The 20,571-nt window shown below is 43.0% G+C and overlaps 1 protein-coding gene across 1 annotated transcript in view; it reads left to right on the plus strand.

Moving 5' to 3' along the window:
* The window catches only part of MRPS30 (mitochondrial ribosomal protein S30), a 43,186-nt gene that overhangs the window by 14,704 nt on the left and 7,911 nt on the right, over positions 1-20,571 (plus strand). The window contains exons 3-4 of the mRNA XM_030192217.1: positions 12,305-12,410; positions 15,882-16,058. Of these exons, the coding sequence (XP_030048077.1) occupies positions 12,305-12,410; positions 15,882-16,058 (283 nt within the window). The remainder of the gene's footprint in view (positions 1-12,304; positions 12,411-15,881; positions 16,059-20,571) is intronic.

Raw genomic sequence — 20,571 nt, forward strand, 5'->3', positions numbered from 1 at the left:
CTACGGAAGAAAGGTATCAGGTTGCATCCCTACCTTGGTAATTGGTTAATCTGGGCAGCGTCGGAGCAGGAAAGTCGCCTGGCCACTGACAGGGTCCTGATCTCTAGGCTGAGTGATCAACTTTCCAAAAAGTCACCTGATGCCCTCTTAAACGTTGCAGTATCTGGGAGTTCACTTTGACACAGTGCAGGGGTAAGTATTCTTGCCAGAGGGCAGGGGGGGTCAAGCTTCTTGCTCAAGTACGCAGTCTGTTTAGGTTTCCGAGCCAGCGGGCCTGAAATTACCTTCAGGTGTTGGGGTCGATGGCAGCCACTCTGGAGCTTGTGCTATGGGCGAGAGTTACATGCGTCCTGTGCAGCACTCACTCCTGTGCAGGTGGTTGCTGCTGTCCCAGAGTACCAGTGTCAGGCTTCCATGGCTGCCAAGGGCGAAGTTCAGCATGGGCTGGTGACTTCACAACTCTATCCTCCGGCAGGGGATTCCATTGGCCTCTCAGCAGTGGGTGGTTGTAGTCATGGATGCCAGCTTCTCGGGGTGGTGGGGCTCATTGTTTTCACTGATATAATCAGGTGCACTTGTCTGTGATGGAAGCAGCGTGGCCAGTCAATCGGCTGGAACTGCAAGCAGTGTTAAATGCCTTGCTGGCTTTTCAGGTGTTGTTGGAGGAGTTAGGCTGTACGTGTTCTCTCAGACAACATGATGGCAGTGGCGTACATCAATCAACAGGACAGTACGCAGCATGGAGCCGAGTGGCCTTTATGGAGTGGGCGGAGAACCACGTCCTGCACCTGTTCGTGGTGCATATTGCGGGTTAGCTCAGTGTTCAGGCAGACTTTCTCAGTCATCTCAGTTTGACAGAATGGGAATTGGCATCAGAGGCGTTTCTTCAGATCTGCTAGAAGTGAGGAACACCAGCGTCGACCTGATGGCAATAAGTGCGAATGCCAAAGTGTTCCAGTTTTTCAGCAGAAGAGAACTCAGGTCTGTAGGGTTGGATGCTGTGCTGCAGCCCTGGGTAGAGTCTGGCACTCCTGTACATCTTCCCTCCATAGCCCCTTAATTGGGCGAGTTCTCCACATGATCGGTCGTCACCGGGGACTGGTGGTTCTGGTGGCTCCAGATTGTCCTTCCCTTTCTTGGTATATGGACTGGTCCAACTCCTGGTGGAGGCGCCTTTTCAGCTTCTGGTCCTGCTGGGGTCTCCATCATCAGTATCCGGTTCGTATGGAGGATCCCTCTCACTTTGATCTTACGGCTTGGCTCTTGAGAGGTCGAGATTGATGAGAAAGGGCTATTCAGAGGCAGTGATGGCCACTTTGCTTCGGTCTAGGAAGCGGTCTACTAAAACGTCATATGCCCGAGTGTGGCGCACATTGAGGTGTGTGCAGAGCTCGCATGGTCACCCTTTCAGCCGTTGAGTGTCGCAGGTGTTGACTTTTTCTGCAGGAGGGGTTGCAGAAGGGTTTGGCCTACAATTCTCTCCAGGTTCAAGTTGCGGCTCTGGCATGTTTCCGGGGGCACGTATCTGGTTCCTCCCTTGCATCACATCCAGCTGTGGCGTGGTTACTGCGGGTGTTCTACATCTCCGTCCTCCACTTTGCCGCCCGTGTTCGGCCTGGAACCTGAATCTGGTGCTGAGGGCATTGAAGAAGGCGCCGTTTGAGCCGTTGCAGCTAGTGTCAGATAAAGACTTTACACTCAACGCAATTTTGTAGTGGCTATGGCTTTGGCTCGTCGGGTCTCAGAGATCCAAGCGTTGTCTTGTCAGGATACTTTTCTTCAGTTTTCAGAGTCTGAAGTGACTTTGCAGACGGTGCCGTCTTTTTTGCCAAAAGTAACATCGGCATTCCATCAGTCTCTTTTTCTTCCTTTGTTTCGGAGGGAGGATTTTTCAGGAAGACTTCTAAGCTGTGGCTGTTGGATGTTTGTAGAGTAGTTCTCCATTATTTGCAGATGTCCAATGAATACCGCTTTTCGTGTTTCAGGACGGGTACTGCAGCGTTGAAAGTGACTATAATTGGTGGTTGAACGAAGCAGTCACATCAGCGTACCTCTTGGGAGTCAGTCCCTGTCTGCTGCGTTGCAGGCTCATTCGATGTGGGTGCAGTTGGCTTCATGGCCGGAGACGAGCGTGCTCTCTTTGATGGAGATTTGTCGGGCAGCTAATTGGACTTCACACATTCCTTTTCGAAGCATTATAGAATTGATGTGGCTGCGCAGGAAGATGTACATTTTGGAGTGGTGGTTCTGTTGTGGGGAGCGGTGGCTTCCCACCCAGTTTAGGGATTGCTTTGGTACATCCCACCAGTTTCTGGATTCATCTGCTGCAGAGGCTAAGGAAGGAGAAATTGTCTTACCTGATTTTCTTTCCTTTAGTTGCAGCAGATGAATCCAGGATCCCTCCCATTTGTGTCTGCCAAACTCTTCTTATTTGGCTCACGATGAGGTCTTTTTGGTCAAGTGCAGTGGTTTAAAAAAAAATGGACACAACGGGACTTGAAGTCGTGTTGTAACTTTCAATTGATTGTATTGCTTCGTTTGTGAAGAAGGTTATCGGTACTTCTGCATCTTCTTTGTGATGAGACATATACTGAATGACTGAGGGGCTCGACGTCCAAGATCACTGCCTTCACTTCAGTGTAGCTTTCATTACAGTTGGTTCTGTTCGATTGTATTGCTTCATTTGTGAGGAAGGTTAGCGGTGTATTTGCTTCTCCGTCTGCTTTGTGGTGAGACATATTGAATGGCTGAGGGGCTGGACGTCCAGGATCACAGTATTCACTTCAGTGTTCTCAGTTTCCGCTTGTTGGTAGATGGATACAATCCACCAGTTTCTGGATTCTCTTCCTGCGACTAAAGAAAAGAACATTATCAGGTAAGACATAATTTCTCCATCTGCAGTTCTATAGATCCCCACCCGCATCTGGTATGAGTGATCCTGCATTATCTGCTTCCATTTTAACTAGCAACAGAGGCTGTAGTTAGGGAAAATAGTGGGGGCTGAGGCCTGGAAGGCAGCTGTAGTTGCAGAAAGGAAAGAGGTGTTCTGGAGGAAATTTTCTGTTTCCTTGGCGTCAGCAGTAGATGAATCCAGCAACTAGTGGGTTGTGTCCATCTACCAGCAGCTGAAGATTAAGATCACTGACTTTAAACACAGAGAATCACAATTACAATCTAGGTCTCAACTCTATAATTAGTTACACATTATATTACAAATTACTCACTAGTAACTGTTTAACATTTTAAAATATATTTCTTTATTAGTAGATCAATACAATTATCCTAAAATAAAATCCATTCCCTTAACCCATAGTTATTAACCAATCCATACACCAATACATTTAAAACCAAACAATTCTCCACAATACTCTTTCAATACACATTCAAATAGCATATATCTGGCAATCTTTTACATCAATGTGTGATCATAGCTCTTTAGTCATGTGTTAATCCACTGCTCCAGAGTCTCCAACAAGATTCAGCCTTGCTTCAAATCAGACTCATTGAATCACCAACTTGTAAAGTAGTTCTGTCCTTTTTTCCAACAAACCGTTGTAACGTTAGTGATAAATCTTGAACAACCATTGATGATGTCAATCAGCAACATCCAAAACTGTCCATTTTCACTATTAGCAATATCATATGTTCCAGATATATATATTTTTTGAAAATGTTGTTACATTTGTATTAGTTTCAATCTCTCCTGTTCTTATAGTATTCCACCATACGACCAGGACCCAACATGCTCATGTTTCGCTATAAAAGCGTCATCAGGGGTCTTGAATTCTAAACACAATAACAGTGGGTTAACTATAATTCTACTTAATATGTATCATTGTTAAAAACTCTCAAAATTAAACATTAACATGTTATCATAAATACACTTACTGGCTCATCCAGGTGGTGGGGTAGTCAAATACCAGCGATGCGGTGGTGAGCTAGAACTGCTCTCCCAAACGCATAGATGGTTACCAGCTAACACAGAGGTTAAATACTCTAGAGGTTTAACCACTCAATCTCTTTATTGAGTCCAGCTGGAGCTACCGTGTTCCATTGAAATATATAACGTTGCTCCTTCCTAAGTAGTGCCTGAGACATGTTACCACCCCTCTCTAACTTAACACAATCAAGGACAACAAATCGAAATTCCTCTAAATTGTGTTGCATTTCCAACCAGTGGGCTACAATAGGAGCTTCCAAACGAGCTGTACGTATGTTACTTAAATGTTTTGAAATACGCAATTTAATCCTCCGAGAAGTCAAGCCAATATACCACAAACCACAAGGGCAAATCACCCCATATATACAATTTATAGTATTGCAGTTTGTGTTTTCATAAAGATAATGTATTTTCTCAGAATGAGGAATTTGAATTTGAGTAACTTCCATAGCATACTGACAATATGTACATTGATTGCATCTATGGTGGCCACTATTTCCCACTGAACTATCACGGTTACATCTTTTCTTAGCCAATTGTTCACCTAGATTCATACCCCTAGAAAAAGCAAACCGGGGTGTGACCTTAAATGCAGGATGAATATTTAACATGGGCCAATATCGACGAATGATGTTTATAATATCATTAGATGCTATGGTGAAAGGTAAAACACACGTTAAAGGTTTACATTCATTAACCCTATTCACCTTCCGTTCCCATTCAGGATGATAATTAAATACTCGCTTAGCAGCATTTTTCAAAACTTTGTGGGGATAGCCTCGAACCCGAAACCTACTGATCATCTGTTCTGCCTGAGTGCAGAATTCTTCCCTAGAGTTACATGCTCTACGTACTCGTAACAATTGACTTGTAGGGATACTGTCTTTTAATGCTTTTGGGTGATGGCTACGGTAATGAAGCATACTATTTCGGTCAGTGTTTTTACGATATAGTCGGGTGTGAAATCTATTGTTATCCCAGCGTATGTTGATGGAGTCATAACCATCCAGGAATACCGCTATTTATTTCGTCAATATCCTAGAGTTCCGATAATTTATTTTACTCCTAAAATACATAAGGATAGAGTCAACCCCCCTGGGCAGCCCATTGTGTCGGGATGTCAATCATTATTTGAAACTATCTCAATATCTTGATTTTCACTTGCGCCCTTGCTTACAGTCTTATCACATCTTATGTGTGAGATTCAGCACATCTTTTGGAAATATTGGATCAACTTAAAATTTCAGAGAAAGCGCAGGTATGTCTGGTGACGTTGGACGTCACAGCTCTTTATACAAACATACCGCAGATAGAGGCGATACAACTAATAGATAGTTTGTTGGAGAATTTGCCTCTGTCAGCCTCTAAAATTCAGTTGTTAGGCAGGATGGCGAGATTGGTGATATATCATAACTATTTCAAGTTTCAGGACACATTTTACTTACAAATAAAAGGAGTAGCAATGGGGGCTACTGTAGCCCCTACCATTGCGTGTTTATACATGGATCAATTGGAAAAGAAAGGTATTTACACATCTCAATACTTTGGAGGGGTAGTTAAATGACTACAGTATATTGATGATATACTATTGATATGGCAAGGCACTGAATTGGAATTAAAAATGTTTTTGCAAGAATTAAATGAAATTAGTGATCATATTAAGTTTGTGCATTATGTAGGAGTTAGTGAAGTCAATTTTTTAGATATCAACATTCGCTGGGATAACAATAGATTTCACACCCGACTATATCGTAAAAACACTGACCATCTATGCGTTTGGGAGAGCAGTTCTAGCTTACCACCGCATCGCTGGTATTTGACTACCCCACCACCTGGATGAGCCAGTAAGTGTATTTATGATAACATGTTAATGTTTAATTTTGAGAGTTTTTAACAATGATACATATTAAGTAGAATTATAGTTAACCCACTGTTATTGTGTTTAGAATTCAAGACCCCTGATGACGCTTTTATAGCGAAACATGAGCATGTTGGGTCCTGGTCGTATGGTGGAATACTATAAGAACAGGAGAGATTGAAACTCTAATACAAATGTAACAACATTTTCAAAAAATATATATATCTGGAACATATGATATTGCTAATAGTGAAAATGGACAGTTTTGGATGTTGCTGATTGACATCATCAATGGTTGTTCAAGATTTATCACTAACGTTACAACGGTTTGTTGGAAAAAAGGACAGAACTACTTTACAAGTTGGTGATTCAATGAGTCTGATTTGAAGCAAGGCTGAATCTTGTTGGAGACTCTGGAGCAGTGGATTAACACATGACTAAAGAGCTATGATCACACATTGATGTAAAAGATTGCCAGATATATGCTATTTGAATGTGTATTGAAAGAGTATTGTGGAGAATTGTTTGGTTTTAAATGTATTGGTGTATGGATTGGTTAATAACTATGGGTTAAGGGAATGGATTTTATTTTAGGATAATTGTATTGATCTACTAATAATAAAATATATTGTAAAATGTTAAACAGTTACTAGTGAGTAATTTGTAAACACAGAGAATGACACGTAGACAGGGAGCTTCAGTAAATCCACGGTAAAAGGAAAAAATTTGGCCCGTTTACCACAGGTGCAGGAGCAAAACTTTTTACTGCCCCCACTTGAACGGTAAAAAGCTTTGCTCCCGCGATTTAAAGAAAAGAAAAAAAAAGCTGCAGTTTACTGCTCCCGCAAGTCCAGCATCTCCATGCTTACCTGCCTTCCTCCCTCCTTCCCTCCCACAGTAGTTCTACCTTATGCAGCATCCAATTGAGCCGACAGCGATCTCCACAGGCCTCCTCCAGGGCCTTCTCTTGGCCAGGTTTTGCCTTCTGATGTAACTTCCTGTTTAGTGAAAATAGGAAATCGTATCAGACAACAGGATCCAGCAGAGAGAAGGTCCTGGAGAAAGAGATGGGGCCTGCTGGACCTGAAGGGGGGACTGGAGATAAGGGAAGAAGGTGCTCTACCATTGGAGGAAGGAGGGCTGGCTTTGGGGAAAAGGAGCGAGAGAGAGGAAATGGGCCCATTGGGGGGCTGGAGGGAAGGGAGGGAGGCGCTGGCCCCATGGGGGGGGAAGGCTGGAGGGAAGGAAGAGAGGTACTGGGCCCAAGGAGGGAATGGAGGGAGCTGCTGGGCCTGCAGGGGGGGGGGGGGGGGGGGGGGGGGGGGGGGGGGGGGGGGGGGGGGGGGGGAAGGGAGGGACACTGCACAAGGATTCAAAAAAAAAAAATGACTGGCAGGAGCGGAGAGCTCTTAATTTATACCAGTCGCTGATAATGTTGAGAACCCACTGGTCCAACGTAGTTCTGGCCGACTGCTTGAAAAACAGGGTCAGCTGCCCCCCCCCCTTATTTGCCACACAGAGCAGCGGGCTGGCACCCCATCATTGAGCAGGTCTCGCAGGGGGCAGAATTCGGGACATGGGGCTAGACCTTGCTTGTTACTTTGAAAGGAAGACCACTGCTGGAAACGGGACCTCTGAAAACCTGAAGAAGATGCTGATGCTGCCAAACTCAGCCTCGACCAATATTTCTTGGCTTCCTTAAAACAGGGTTGAGCCACACTCACCCTAAACGTCGGCTTGCAACAGTCCTCAGGCAAACGCGTCTTGGAATCCCCCAAATCCTTGAGAAACTTCTCCAAGTCCTCCTTAAACCCTGGAAAGGGAGATTGGTACATCGCTGCTTAGTACGTCCGCTGCCCAGTGGCAAAGCTTGGTACGTCTACCGCCAAATGGCAAAGCCACAAGAGCCATCAAGCCATCACGGCCAACGCCATCTGCTTAGTAGATGAACACAAGAGCTCATACAAGTCCACTAAACAAACCAAGCTGGATTCCAAGGAGGGAAAATCCATCGCCAGCTTATTATCCCCCAACACTGTATCTGTCACCTGATGGACGCAGATGAGACAAGCTCTTGCTGTATAGGAGCTACAGATGAAGGTCTGGAGCGAAAGGGCCGAGACTTCAAAGGCCTCTAGCTTCCTGTCCTATACTTCCTTCAACACTGTACCCCCCTCTACCAGCAGGGTAGTCTTCTTGGTGACTGCCTCCACCAAAGTGTCCACATTAGGGAGCTTGAACTTCTCTAAGCAATCCTGTGGCACTGGATACACCATCTGCGGTCAGCATCTGGAATGGACTGATGAGCTCCTCTATGGCCTCTGCACCAGAAAAGACCGAGCTGGTCTCCTGATGCTAGCCATTTTGGGGCTAGCCGCGGCCTGTGCTGGGGACTCGTTCACCATAATACTCAGGGCTTGGAGCATGCGAACAATCAAAGAGAGCAGCTCCTCCTTATGAAAAATCCAGACTGCCATAGAGTTATCCAGCTCTGAGACCAGAACCTCCCCCTCCTCCAGGTCCCCTCCAGGGGAGAATGCCCTGACCTGCTGGACAGGGGTGGCTCAGACAAAAGGGAAGAAGGGGGAGTTCTTAATTTCCCTGAATCTCAAGGAAGCATATTTGCATATTCCATTTGGCCTCTGCACCAGTGTTTTCTCTGTTTTGCAGTGCTGGGCTGCCATTTCCAATCCCAGGCCTTTTCCTTCGGTCTGGCTATGGCGCCGCACACTTTTTCCAAGGTCATCATTGTGGCAGCATTCCTCCGGAAAGAGGGCATTTGAGTGCAACTGTATCTGGACGACAGGTTTCTGCGGTCGTCCTTAGAGGCTGAGAACTAGGGAGTCGCTGTCAGGTTGATGGACTTGCTGCAGTCTCTCGGCTGGGTCATCAGTGTTGCCAAGAGCCATCTAGTACCCTTGCAGATGCTGGAGTATCTCTGGGTACATTTCAATACTATCTAGAGCCGGGTGTTCTTGCTGGCCTCTCAGGTGGATAAACTGCAGGAGCAGATTCGGTCTCTTAGGATGCCGTACCCACTCACGTTGGATAACGTGCAGTTTCTGGGGTCCATGATGCTGGCCATAGACGTAGTCCCCTGGGCAATGGCTCACATGCACCCAGTACAACGTTCCCTTCTGTGTCGCTGGTTGCCCGTGTTGCATGATTATCAGGTAAGGCTACATTGGACCTTGCAGACCCGACTCAGCATGCAGTGGTAGCTTCAGCAAGTCAATTTACAGAGAGGAATGCTGTTGGCTTCTCTGCAGTGGATTTTAGGGTGATGGACACCAATCTGTTGGGCTGTGGAGCCCATTGCCTGCAGCACACTGCTCAGGGCTGTTGGTCCTTGATGGAAGCTCAATGGCCCATCAGTTTCTTGGAGCTCAGGGCATTGAAGGTGTTCCAGATTCTGGTTCCAGGCAAGCCAGTCTTGATGCTCTCTGACAACATGACAATGGTTGTGTATATCAATCATCGGGGGGCACGCGCATTGCTCTGCTGACGGTGGAGGCGTGCCTTCTCTATGCATGGGTGGAGTGTCACCTGCAACTTCTGTCTGCGGCTCGTATCACAGGGAGTCTCAATTTGCAAGCAGACTTTCTCAGCCGGATGTCGCTGGACCTAGCAGAATGGAGCGGTCCCCGAGGGTGTTCCGCTCCATTGCCGAGGTGTGGGGCATGCCATCGATGGATGTGATAGTGACTTGGGGCAATGCCAAGGTGTCATGGTTTTTCAGCAAAGGCTGAGAAGTCTGGATTCGCTGCTTCAACCCTAGCCGTAGGAGGACCTTCTGTACATCTTCCTGCTGTGGCCACTCTTAGGGAGGGTTCTACATTGGATTCTTCAGCATCAGGGGCTGGTGATTATGGTGGCTCCTGACTGGCCCAGGAGTCCATGGTATGCAGATCTCGTCCGGCTGCTCGTGGATGACCCATTCCTGCTACCCTTGATTCCAGATTTACTCTGACGGAGTCCAGTACCCATGGAAGAACCCTCCTGCTTTGGTCTTATGTCCTGGCTTTTGAGTGGTTGCGCTTGAGGAGGAAAGGGTATGTGGAGGGGGTGATCACCACCCTCCTGCAGGCCTGCAGACGTTCAATGACTTCATTGTACGCACGAGTTTGGCAGACATTTGTGTGTGGCGCTTCCAGCACGGAGTCTCTCTGATGATGGCCTGTTTGCTGAGGATTCTGGCATTTTTTTCAGGAGGGACTGCAGAGAGGTCTGGTATATTGAATTTGTTTTGGGTACAGGTGGTGGCTCTAGTTCGTTACCGATGCTGAGTAGAACAGTCTTCACTGGCTACCCGTCCGGATGTAGTATGGTCCTTGAAGGGAGTTAAGTTTCCTCAAACATCCTGTGTGGCATCCCTGTCCAGACTGCCAACTTAATTTGGTTCTCCGTGCTCTGCAGAAGGTCCCTTTGATCCTTTGTGGTCGGCGTCCTTGAAGGATCTGACGCTGAAGGCTGTGTTTCTAAGTAGCTATGGCCTCTGTGTGGCGGGTGTTGGAGTTGTAAGCCTTGTCTCGTTGGGATCCCTTTCTCCAGTTTTTGGACTTGGGGATTATCATCTGTCCTGTTCCGTCCTTTTTACCCAAGGTGGTCTTGGCTTTTCACCTTAATCAACTGCTGTTTCATCCATCCTTCTCAGTGAAGGATTATCTGCAGGACTTTGTGGCCTTATGATGCTTGGACGTCCGGCGGGGTCTGATTCATTATCTGCATGTGAAAAATGACTTTCTTTGGTTGGATCATCTGATGGTCCTGATGGCGGGATCCCGGAAGGGTCTCGCAGCTTCCAAGGTGACCCTGGTGCTCTGGATTAAGGATGCAATTGTTTCGGTGTATGAACTGGTGGCTTCCCAGGCTCCAGGAACATTGCAAGCACATTTTATGTGCACCGTGGAGGCGAGGGTTTTTTCTCTGGAGGACATCTGTCAGGCTGCCACTTGGTCCTCTCTACATTCTTTCTCTAAGCATTGTCACTTGGATGTGACTGCACGCTGGGAGTCTCGGTTTGGCATGGTGGTACTTTCTGCATCATTGTCAGATTTCCACCCCCCCCCCCCCCACCCCACCTTTAGGGACTGCTTTGGTACATCCCACTGGTTGTTGGATTCATCTGCTGCTGACACTAAGGAAGTCGCAGCAGATGAATCCAGCATCCATACCTCTCTGCTGTCTGTGGCGCAAGTGTTTTCTTCTTCTTGTTTTTCTTGTTCTACATGTGTTCACAACATAGCAATCGAACAAACAAAATAAGAGAACTGCACACCCAGCAGACAGTTTTTTGATTGTCGCCTTAGGCTTTGGTCCTTGAGGCCTGAGCACAAGGGGTGTGGCTGGTACAGAGGACGGCCAGGTGGCCCACATTCTGACCAGGCCCATCCTGGGGAGTAGTGGGGTGAGTTAGGGCCTGATTTGGTAGCTGTCATACTGGCTTTTGGGAGGAGCTACCGTCCTATATCACCGTGTTTAAAGTCAGTGATCTCTATCTCAACCTGCTGGTAGATGAACACAACCCACTAGTTGCTGGATTCTTCTGCTTTGACTAAAGGAAAGAAAATTATCAGGTAAGACATAATTTTACCATTGTAGAAATGAATTTTTAGCATGTAGTGGGGAACTGAGGAACTGAGTTCGATTCCCACTTCAGGCACAGGCAGCTCCTTGTGACTCTGGGCAAGTCACTTAACCCTCCATTGCCCCATGTAAGCCACATTGAGCCTGCCATGAGTGGGAAAGCGCGGGGTACAAATGTAACAAAACAACAACAAAAAAGAGAAACAAACCCACCTCCAAATAATGCCACAATACAGATCTTTAGGAGAAGCAGTTCCTACAGCAGTATACATGCACTAACTGTATTATAGTGATCAAGGAATTGCACCTTTTCAAACTGCCTTCCCTTCTACTAATCAAACACACAGAAAGCACACATGCAGAGTGTTTTTTTGTTGTTGTTGTTGTTGTTACATTTGTACCCCGTGTTTTCCCACTCATGGCAGGCTCAATGCGGCTTATATGTTGGAAATAATTTGATGAGCCATGCTCTTTATGCTTTCCCCATCTTTTTTAATTGTGTTTTTAAAGTTAAATGCAACCAAAATTTGCCTTCTTTAGTATATCCTACCCATTTTTTGTGTTCCACCAAATATTTTTATTCTTGTTCAGAAGTCTGCAAGTCAGGGACTAATGCGCAATCAAAAGCCACTATCAGCATGACACTGCTAGAGCCCTAACACAGTAACATAGTAGATGACGGCAGAAAAAGACCTGCATGGTCCATCCAGTCTGCCCAACAAGATAAACTCATATGTGCTACTTTTTGTGTATTCAATTGTGCTGACGTTTTTAAAGAATGATTGCAACCAAGATCTCACTGTGGCTTAGTTGTTTAATCAGGGATAATGAAGCTAGTTTTAAAAAAACTATTGAGAGAGCCTCGTGAATAGTTTTTTGTAGGTCTTTGTAATTGCTGATATGACTGTTTTCTTTTGAAGTTTGTACCTCTAGAATCTTCGGTTCCTGGGGAAGTTCCTGTCATGAATCATTCACCTGATAAAATGCCACTATTTAAAAGACAGTATGAAAACAAAATATTTATTGGTAAGTCTCATCACAGAGTGGGTAATGTAAATGGTGAATGTGAGGTGGGGAAGGAAACCTGTCCATTTTATCTCCATAACATGAGTTACGGTGTATCTATTTCAGTCAATTTTTCAATAAAGTACAGAAAAGTACATTTTTATTGACTTGTTCTCTATACATTACCACACCTTCATCCTTTTTTCGGCATACCTCGTAAAATAACTCAAAAATTTGAATAAAACATAACGGTTGTCCAGCGTACATGTAGCAAAAACTGATGTGACCTTTTAAGTGCGAAGACATATGCCACTGTGTTGTTGCATCGTTGATCTCGTTACGTTCTTCCCATGCAGTCACTACCCTTACAATGTTCTGTTGTACCACTTTTATTATTTTTTTCAGGAGCTTATTTAAGCCCTCAAATGTCAAGTTCATTGTCTTTTTTATTTTTTTTTTTAATCATTTATAATTTTTCATTTTACAAGGGTCACTTGCAAACAGTAATACAGAGATGACTGTGCATTAATACAATATTAGAGGAAAACAATCTCAATTAGATAAATGGATTATATACAATCTTTCTCTTTCTTAGACCACAAAATAAATAGGGAGAGTGAAACAAGACAAGGAGATCAATTAAACAACAGTAAACAAAGAAAATGTGGTATTAACCTGATTATCTCCAGTTATTATTTATCTGAATCATTATTCCACATTGATAATCTGGTTGGCTTCTACAAACCCAAGACGGTGTATAGTCAATTAATTTCGTTGGAAACATACTTATTGTCCAATATTAGTGGAAATAATACACCTGATTTCATTTTTTTTTCTCTTTTAAAACCAGAAATTATTTAACAATACAAACACTTGAATCTCTAATCCAATTCCCACTGATTAAGGTAATCCCAGTTTCACAGGCTTCACTCCTTTTGAATTAATATACTAAGAAAGTTCATTGTCTTAAGCAACAGAAATTTGTTGTGCTTTCTATAGTGGGAATATCTGAGGGTGCTCTTAAATTTTTTTTTTTAAATTACAAAAGAAATGATAGCATTATTAGGTTTATTATATCCTGGTTATAGCAGTTTGTCATCTTTGATTTAACTACCAGAGATTAGAGGATACCTAGTATTGGTTTAATTAAGAGTAAGTCATTTCCCATTGTAATGTTTAGTTTGTTGCAAAAACTTGATAACTTTCTTTTTCAGTAAACATCCATTTTCACAGTATAAACAATGACCTCACACTGACACCACTTTTGCACAGTAGAAAAAGTAAGCAAGCAATGCATTCTGGCAGTCAGTTATGCGAAATGTTGCTTGACGTTTATCTTGGTATAGATTACCCAAAGTTATTTAAATTACACTGTTGGATGACAAGATGTAAGAGGTTCCTTGTTTGGTACAATCACCAAACAATCATGATCATTTTGTATGTTCGTGACAGAATAGTTGTATGTTCATGCAAATTGTTTTAAAATTGCTTTTGCGGAATGTCAGTTTTCTACTGTTAGTTTCTGGTATGTGTTTTCTACCCAATCAGTATAATTTTTCATAACCATTTGCAACATACTCCGGCAATCCAAATTCAGTCAATGTTTTCTGTCCTAGCAAAACATTCCACAATGTAAAGCCCAGCAAGTGCTTACATGCTACATTGAATGGAAACCTATAGTTACATTGAGAGAAACTTTATAAAACATGAAAACACTAGTAGAAAAGGCCCATTTCTTACACAAATGGAACGGGCACCTACAAGGTTATCCTCCGAGTTCCACGCCTCCCTCCCTCTCTCTCTCCTCCGATTTCCAGCCCCCCCCCTTTCTCCTCCAAGTTCAGAGTACAATCTAGATAATTACCTTCTTATACTGGGTAATTTTATAAGCCATTTGTACATGCTGATTTGATATGTATAAATGGACATATAAAATTGAGGCACACCTAAAAGTACATGCGCGGCATGCCGGTGCATCCTTGTATAGTAGGCATTCTCGGGGGGGGGGGGAGTTTGGGGGGAGTATGTAAATATCTGCATCTTCAATCTGGATGCTATTTTTGCAAGATTTGTTCTAGTATTTTATGGATACATAAGTGCTTATGCGTCCTTATAAAATCGGGCTAAAATAGATGCTTTTCTGCCCAGTTAACCTAGGTGCCCTCTTATAAAATCGGGCCAAAATAGATGCTTTTCTGCCCAGTTAACCTAGGTGCCCTCTTATAAAATTGCCCTCTGCATGTAGAATGCAACATTGGTGAGCTAATGACTCTGGGCAAGTCACTTAACCCTCCATTGCCCCATGTAAGCCGCATTGAGCCTGCCATGAGTGGGAAAGCGCGGGGTACAAATGTAATAAAAACAAACTATGCAGAATCAACATTCGACTATTAAGTATCATCTGGGTTTTTAGCATTGGACTTGTTCTGTCTTAAAATTTGAATCCATCTAATAACATTAATAACTTGGAGTTCTTCTACATGGTATCATCTAATATAGAAATTTTGGATTATGAAGGTAGAAACTTTCAGCCATCCAGGCAAGCCACCTTGGTCTTAAATGTCATACATAGCCATATCTCCATCCATATTGCTGTTCTTGAAACAATTATACCAACTTAACTAGCTAACTGAGGAGGTCTTTTACAAAAGTGTGCTAGAGTTTTTAGATTAGCGTCTACAGAGCGCACGCTAATTTTTAGCTTGTGCTAAAAATGCTAGTACACCTTTTTGTAAAAGGGGGTCTGAATGAAGTTTGATAGAAATAGGAGAGATTTTAGGTGTGAAAAGTGACAGCTATGATCAAAGAGATGTTCTTAGTCAAATATTACCAGGAAGTAGCTAGAAGATGCCTTGGAGAAAATTCTTTAAAACCAATGTTTGCCAGTTCCTTTTTAGCAGTTTTTAAATCTCAAAATTTCTTTACAACTTCTGTCCACTACTTTGCTGCATTGTTGGTGTATGTTTTCCTAAATTTAATTTCTCTAAACTCTTCTGATTTGATGATAGTACTGCCCTTTTCCAGTTGGAACGGACTGCTTATTGGACAAGGATAACATGAGCCCTGAGTAGTTTCCCTATTTTTAAAATCGCCTCTAGCCCAGACATTGCAGTGACGGTGCTTGGCTGGGAGCCTGAGGCTATGATTTCTTCCAGTACCCAGTGAGCATGGACCTTAGATCCAGACTTTGGGTGTTACTGTTGCACAGCATCTCTGTTTGAGCCTGGGTATTGATACTGAGTCTTCTGCATGTGAGCTCAAATCCACCATGGTTTTTGAGATAAATGTTCCATCAGTACCATCCGTATTTCCAATCTCTTTATGCTGTATAATTTATCGCTAGGTATTGTACTTGATCACTGCCAGCTTGAGTCTGACCAGAATATTTTGTTTCGATTAGGCCTTTCAGAATTGCAAGACAGTAACATTTATTTTGGTAGTCAAAATGTCATACTTTGTCAGTGATTAATGCAATATGTTTTTATCTTGTAGGTACCAAAACACATGATCCATATTGTTATGGGCATACACAGTTTCATTTGATGTGTGAAAAACAGAAAAGAGAGAGACTTCTCAAGGCAAATCTTGCTGACCAAATTGAAATTCGTTATCGTGCTAATGCTATTGCGAGTCTCTTTGCTTGGACTGGAGCACAAGCCATGTATCAAGGTTAGCTTAAAAGTATTTGGTGAGGTACTAAAATAAATGATTTACATGTCATACAGTTTTATTATCAGTATTGGAGACTGCCCATAAGGCCGGTGTCCAGAGATAATTGATCCAGCCTTCTCTGACTCGTTTATTTGCCAGATGTGAAAGACTGCATTGAGCTTGTGATGTACTGCTGCTGATTCTATTTTCTAATCACAACTGAACATCTTAACATTTTTAACTAATTCTTTAATTTCTTTACAACTGTTCTTGATCTGATTCTAAGTAATATGAGTAAAGGCAAAGATTCTGGACTTACAGTGCAACAGTTTTATAATTGGGGGAAGCGGAAGGTGTGGCAGGGCAGCTTAAAGAAGCACTGGCAGGTTAGAAGATCTAGGTGCAATAGAACAGTGAGCTAAACTTTATGGAAGGAAAGTTAATACTTTGGAGAGAAATGAGGTAACATGATTTTACATACCTTAAATATTCAAAAGACCTCAAGTGGATAACAAATAGGGGAGAGATGATATCAAGGGTAAAATTGAGGTAAAATAGCTAAATGAGTAAAGTGAGAAATGACAAATCTTTCATTCGTTTATGAACATATCTAAGAGAGAGTACAGAGGTAAGAGTGTATGACTGGGAAATAAAAATAAGAAAAATGCTGAGGGTGGCAAGGAAAGAGGTTGGAGAAGGATCACAAATATGTCAGGAATATAAAAGATATGTATACCCCACTTTATTTTGAAATAACAAACGTGAAGGGGGTAAGGTAGCTTCAGGAGTTTCTAACAGTACTAGCAATAGTTCTATTCAGTCATGCTTTGGAATTAGCATTAATCATTTTTGTGAGAGGCGCATTGTCTACCCAACTGTGAAGCTAATGCAGAAAGCTTTCACCATGCCCAGTTTTCACTTACCAATGCAATAAGCAAATTATATGCAAGTTAGATCCACACAGAACTTGTGCGCTAATCGGGAAGAGTACACCAGATGCATGTGCACAAGGACCTGCACTAAATGTGGCTAGTTCTTCTCTTTTTCTTAGACCTTGCATAGTATCGGCACGCAGCTGTGGGTATACTGTAATGTTCTGTGGATAAATATCGGCATAGCAAACATTTTATGTACAGAAATATTTGCAATGTTGATATTTATGCACAGAATATTTTTAGTGTAGGGCAAAAAAGTTCTGATCTGCAGGGGATCAAAATCTAGCAGCCAATAAAATTATCGCAGTGTTTTATAACATATTCCACACCAGTGGTAAAACTATCTATGGTGGATCAATGAACTTTTTCTCACACCAAGGATAAAACACAGCATATGTATCTTCTAATATCCTAAATAAGTCTTTTGCAATCTTTAACAACTTTGCCGCTTTTGAAAATCATAAGTCAAAAAGACAAAAAAAAGCTTATTTTTCTTTAGGATTAGAAAGTAGTTAACTAGCAGGGGTTTACCTGGTGGTGCTGGGTCCCTCCCCCAAGGCTCTCTGTTTGTAGTAATAAGAATTATATGTTGTTCCGTCAGAATGTGAAGACATGGTTATTCAACAAATATATGGTTAGCTCTTCTATGTGATATTTTTCTTTGTGTTGAGGATGTATTCATTTTTAATTCTGTTGTGTTTTGATTTATTTGCTTAATGTTGTAATTTTTGATTTGAGTGTGTTACATACTTGATAATTATATGTGTGTATTGTTACTTTTTTATTTTGTTGTAATCCTCCATGGACTGGCTGGTTGGGCGGAATATAAATGTATTAAAGTTATACGAGAGAGAGAAACTGATGATCCTTATTTTCTAAGGCTTAATCTCTGGGTAGCTATCAGACTGGGTATGGAAAAAAAATGTTAATCTGTAGGAGATGAGAAGAGAGATGAAACAGTGATGGAAAGCATGCACAGGTCAATAGCCTGACGATTCCTAAATATATTTATGGAGATTGGACAGGACTGGTGGGGGGAGGGCAATTAAGTATGAAAGTTATCAGATGATGGTCAGAGAGAAGAACTGAGATGGAGAAATTGGAGTGTGAGCAGTTGGAAAAAATGGCAAGATCAATGCAGTGGCTGTTCTGTTGAGTAGGGGTAATGGATTGCAGGTGAAGGTTGAATGAGGATGCTAAAGCGATAAACTTAGAGGCATAAGAGTCAGAGGGGTCTTTAGCACGAATGCTAAAATCCCCAAGAATGAGATGAAAGTTTCAGAAATGAGGAAAGCCAGGAGTCAGTCAGTGAGAAAGGAAGAAAGGGACTTATCCAGATGGTCAATAATTGACTGCCATCTGGAGAGGCAGTGGCGTGAATAGATGGAGTGAACCTCAAAGGAAGAAAAGCAGTGAGACTGAAGTGGAAGAGGAGATTGAAATCTACAAGAATGTGACAGCAGCCCAACACCACCTCCATAGCCAACTGGGCGAGGTGTATGGAGGTGGTAGAGATGAAAACGGTAATGGAATTCAAAAATGCGTGGGATAAACATAAAGGAATTCTGTACATTCTACAGGGCACATGAGAAAAGCAGAGAAGGGGTAGGGAGGAGAGGAACAGAAATAAGAGATTGGAGATATTGTGGTTTGACCTGAATGGGTAGAACGAGAGTTGATTAGGAGGACCAGGTTTGGGATCGATATCCCCAGCAGAGAGCAGAGCAAGAACCATAAGAGTAGCCAATGGTCCATCAAGCCCAATATCCTGTTTTCCAAACAGTGGCCAAACCAGGTCACAAGTACCTTGCAGAAACTCAAATCGTGGCAACACTCCATACTACAAATCCCAGGGCAAGAAGTTGCTTCTCATGTATGTCTCAATAGCAGACTATAGACTTTCCTCCAGGAATTTGTTCAGACCTTTTTTAAACCCAGATACACTAACCACTGTTACCACATCCTCTGGCAAAGAGTTCCAGAGCTTAACTATGCATTAACTGAAAAAATATTTCCTTCTATTTGTTTTAAAAGTACTTCCATGTAACTTCCTCGAGTGTCTCCTAGTCTTTATACTTTTGGAACAAGTAAAAAACTGATTTACTTCTACTCATTCTACCTCAATCAAGGAAGTACGAAAAACAGTAGGAGAGTTATGACAACAGCGCCAAAGATGAGATGCTTTCAGACAGAATGGAAATAGCTGAATGAAGGGAAGAAAATATTGAAGCTTGAGAGCTGAGAAGATAGAAGACAAAAGGGACTGTGAGGTGATGGGAGTATAAAGTGGGCAATTTCAGCTTCAGGTATGCAGTGATTTGAGATGGAGAAAATGATTAGGAAAAGTCAGTATCAAGAAGAGAAAGTGTAGTGGAGCCATTGGAAACAGGACAAAGAAAAACCTGTGGAAATAGAATGGGCTGCAGGACCTCCTCAGCACCCGGTAGGCAGCTAGCCAAAGTGCTGGGCAGGAGGAACAGAGGCCCTGTGTGAATTGGGGTGGACCTGGGAGCCACCCCAGAGAGAGCTGGGAAGAATATGCTGATGGGCTGCAAGACCTCCTCAGTACCCGGTAGGCAGCTGGTGGAAGTGCTGGGCAGCAGTGAAGGACCTGAGTGGATCAGCGTGGAACTGGGAATCACCTTGGTGAATGCATAGTAGTATAGCATACACAAGGAACCTAACAGACAGCGGATGAACAACCACTTGAACTATTAAAATAGTTCTGATATTTGGATAAATTGGGTGCTGCCTTATAAAGAGAGTGGGGTTAAATAGGCAGTATTCACAATGGAGAAAGGTAGATAGTGGGGTTCCTCAGGAGTCTGTGCTAGGTCCGCTGCTTTTTAATATATTTATAAATGATTTATAGATGGGAGTAACTAGCGAGGTAATTACATTTCCTGATGACACAAAGTTATTCAAAGTCGTTAACTCGCGACAGGATTGTGAAAAATTACAGAAGGACCTTACGAGACTGGGAGACTGGGCGACTAAATGGTAGATGACGTTTAATGTGAGCAAGTGCAAGGTGATGCATGTGGGAAAAAAGAACCCGAATTATAGCTACGTCATGCAAGGTTCCACGTTAGGAGTTACGGACCAAGAGAGGGATCTGGGTGTTGTCGTCGATAATACACTGAAACCTTCTGCTCAGTGTGCTGCTGCGGCTAGGAAAGCGAATAGAATGTTGGGTATTATTAGGAAAAGTATGGAAAACAGGTGACAAACCCCGCTAAGCTAACTGCTTTTTACTAAATTCTCTGGCAGCAAATTCCAGAGTTTAATTACATGTTGAGTGAAGAAATATTTTCTCCGATTCATTTTAAATTTACTACTTCCATATCATCAAGCTGATCAATCCATAGACTGGTGGGTTGTGTCCATCTACCAGCAGGTGGAGATAGAGAGCAAACTTTTGCCTCCCTATATGTGGTCATGTGCTGCCGGAAACTCCCCAGTATGTTCTCTATCTCAGCAGGTGGTGGTCACACACAGCAGCAGCTCTGGCTAGGCCTCCAAGCCTAATTTTTAGGTTTTGTTGAGTGCCTGGGGTTGAGGGCTCTTTTGAGCAAGTGCAAACCTGGTGGTGCCAG

This window comes from Microcaecilia unicolor, chromosome 2 (genome assembly GCF_901765095.1).
Source record: "Microcaecilia unicolor chromosome 2, aMicUni1.1, whole genome shotgun sequence".
NCBI classification, from domain to species: Eukaryota; Metazoa; Chordata; class Amphibia; order Gymnophiona; family Siphonopidae; genus Microcaecilia; species Microcaecilia unicolor.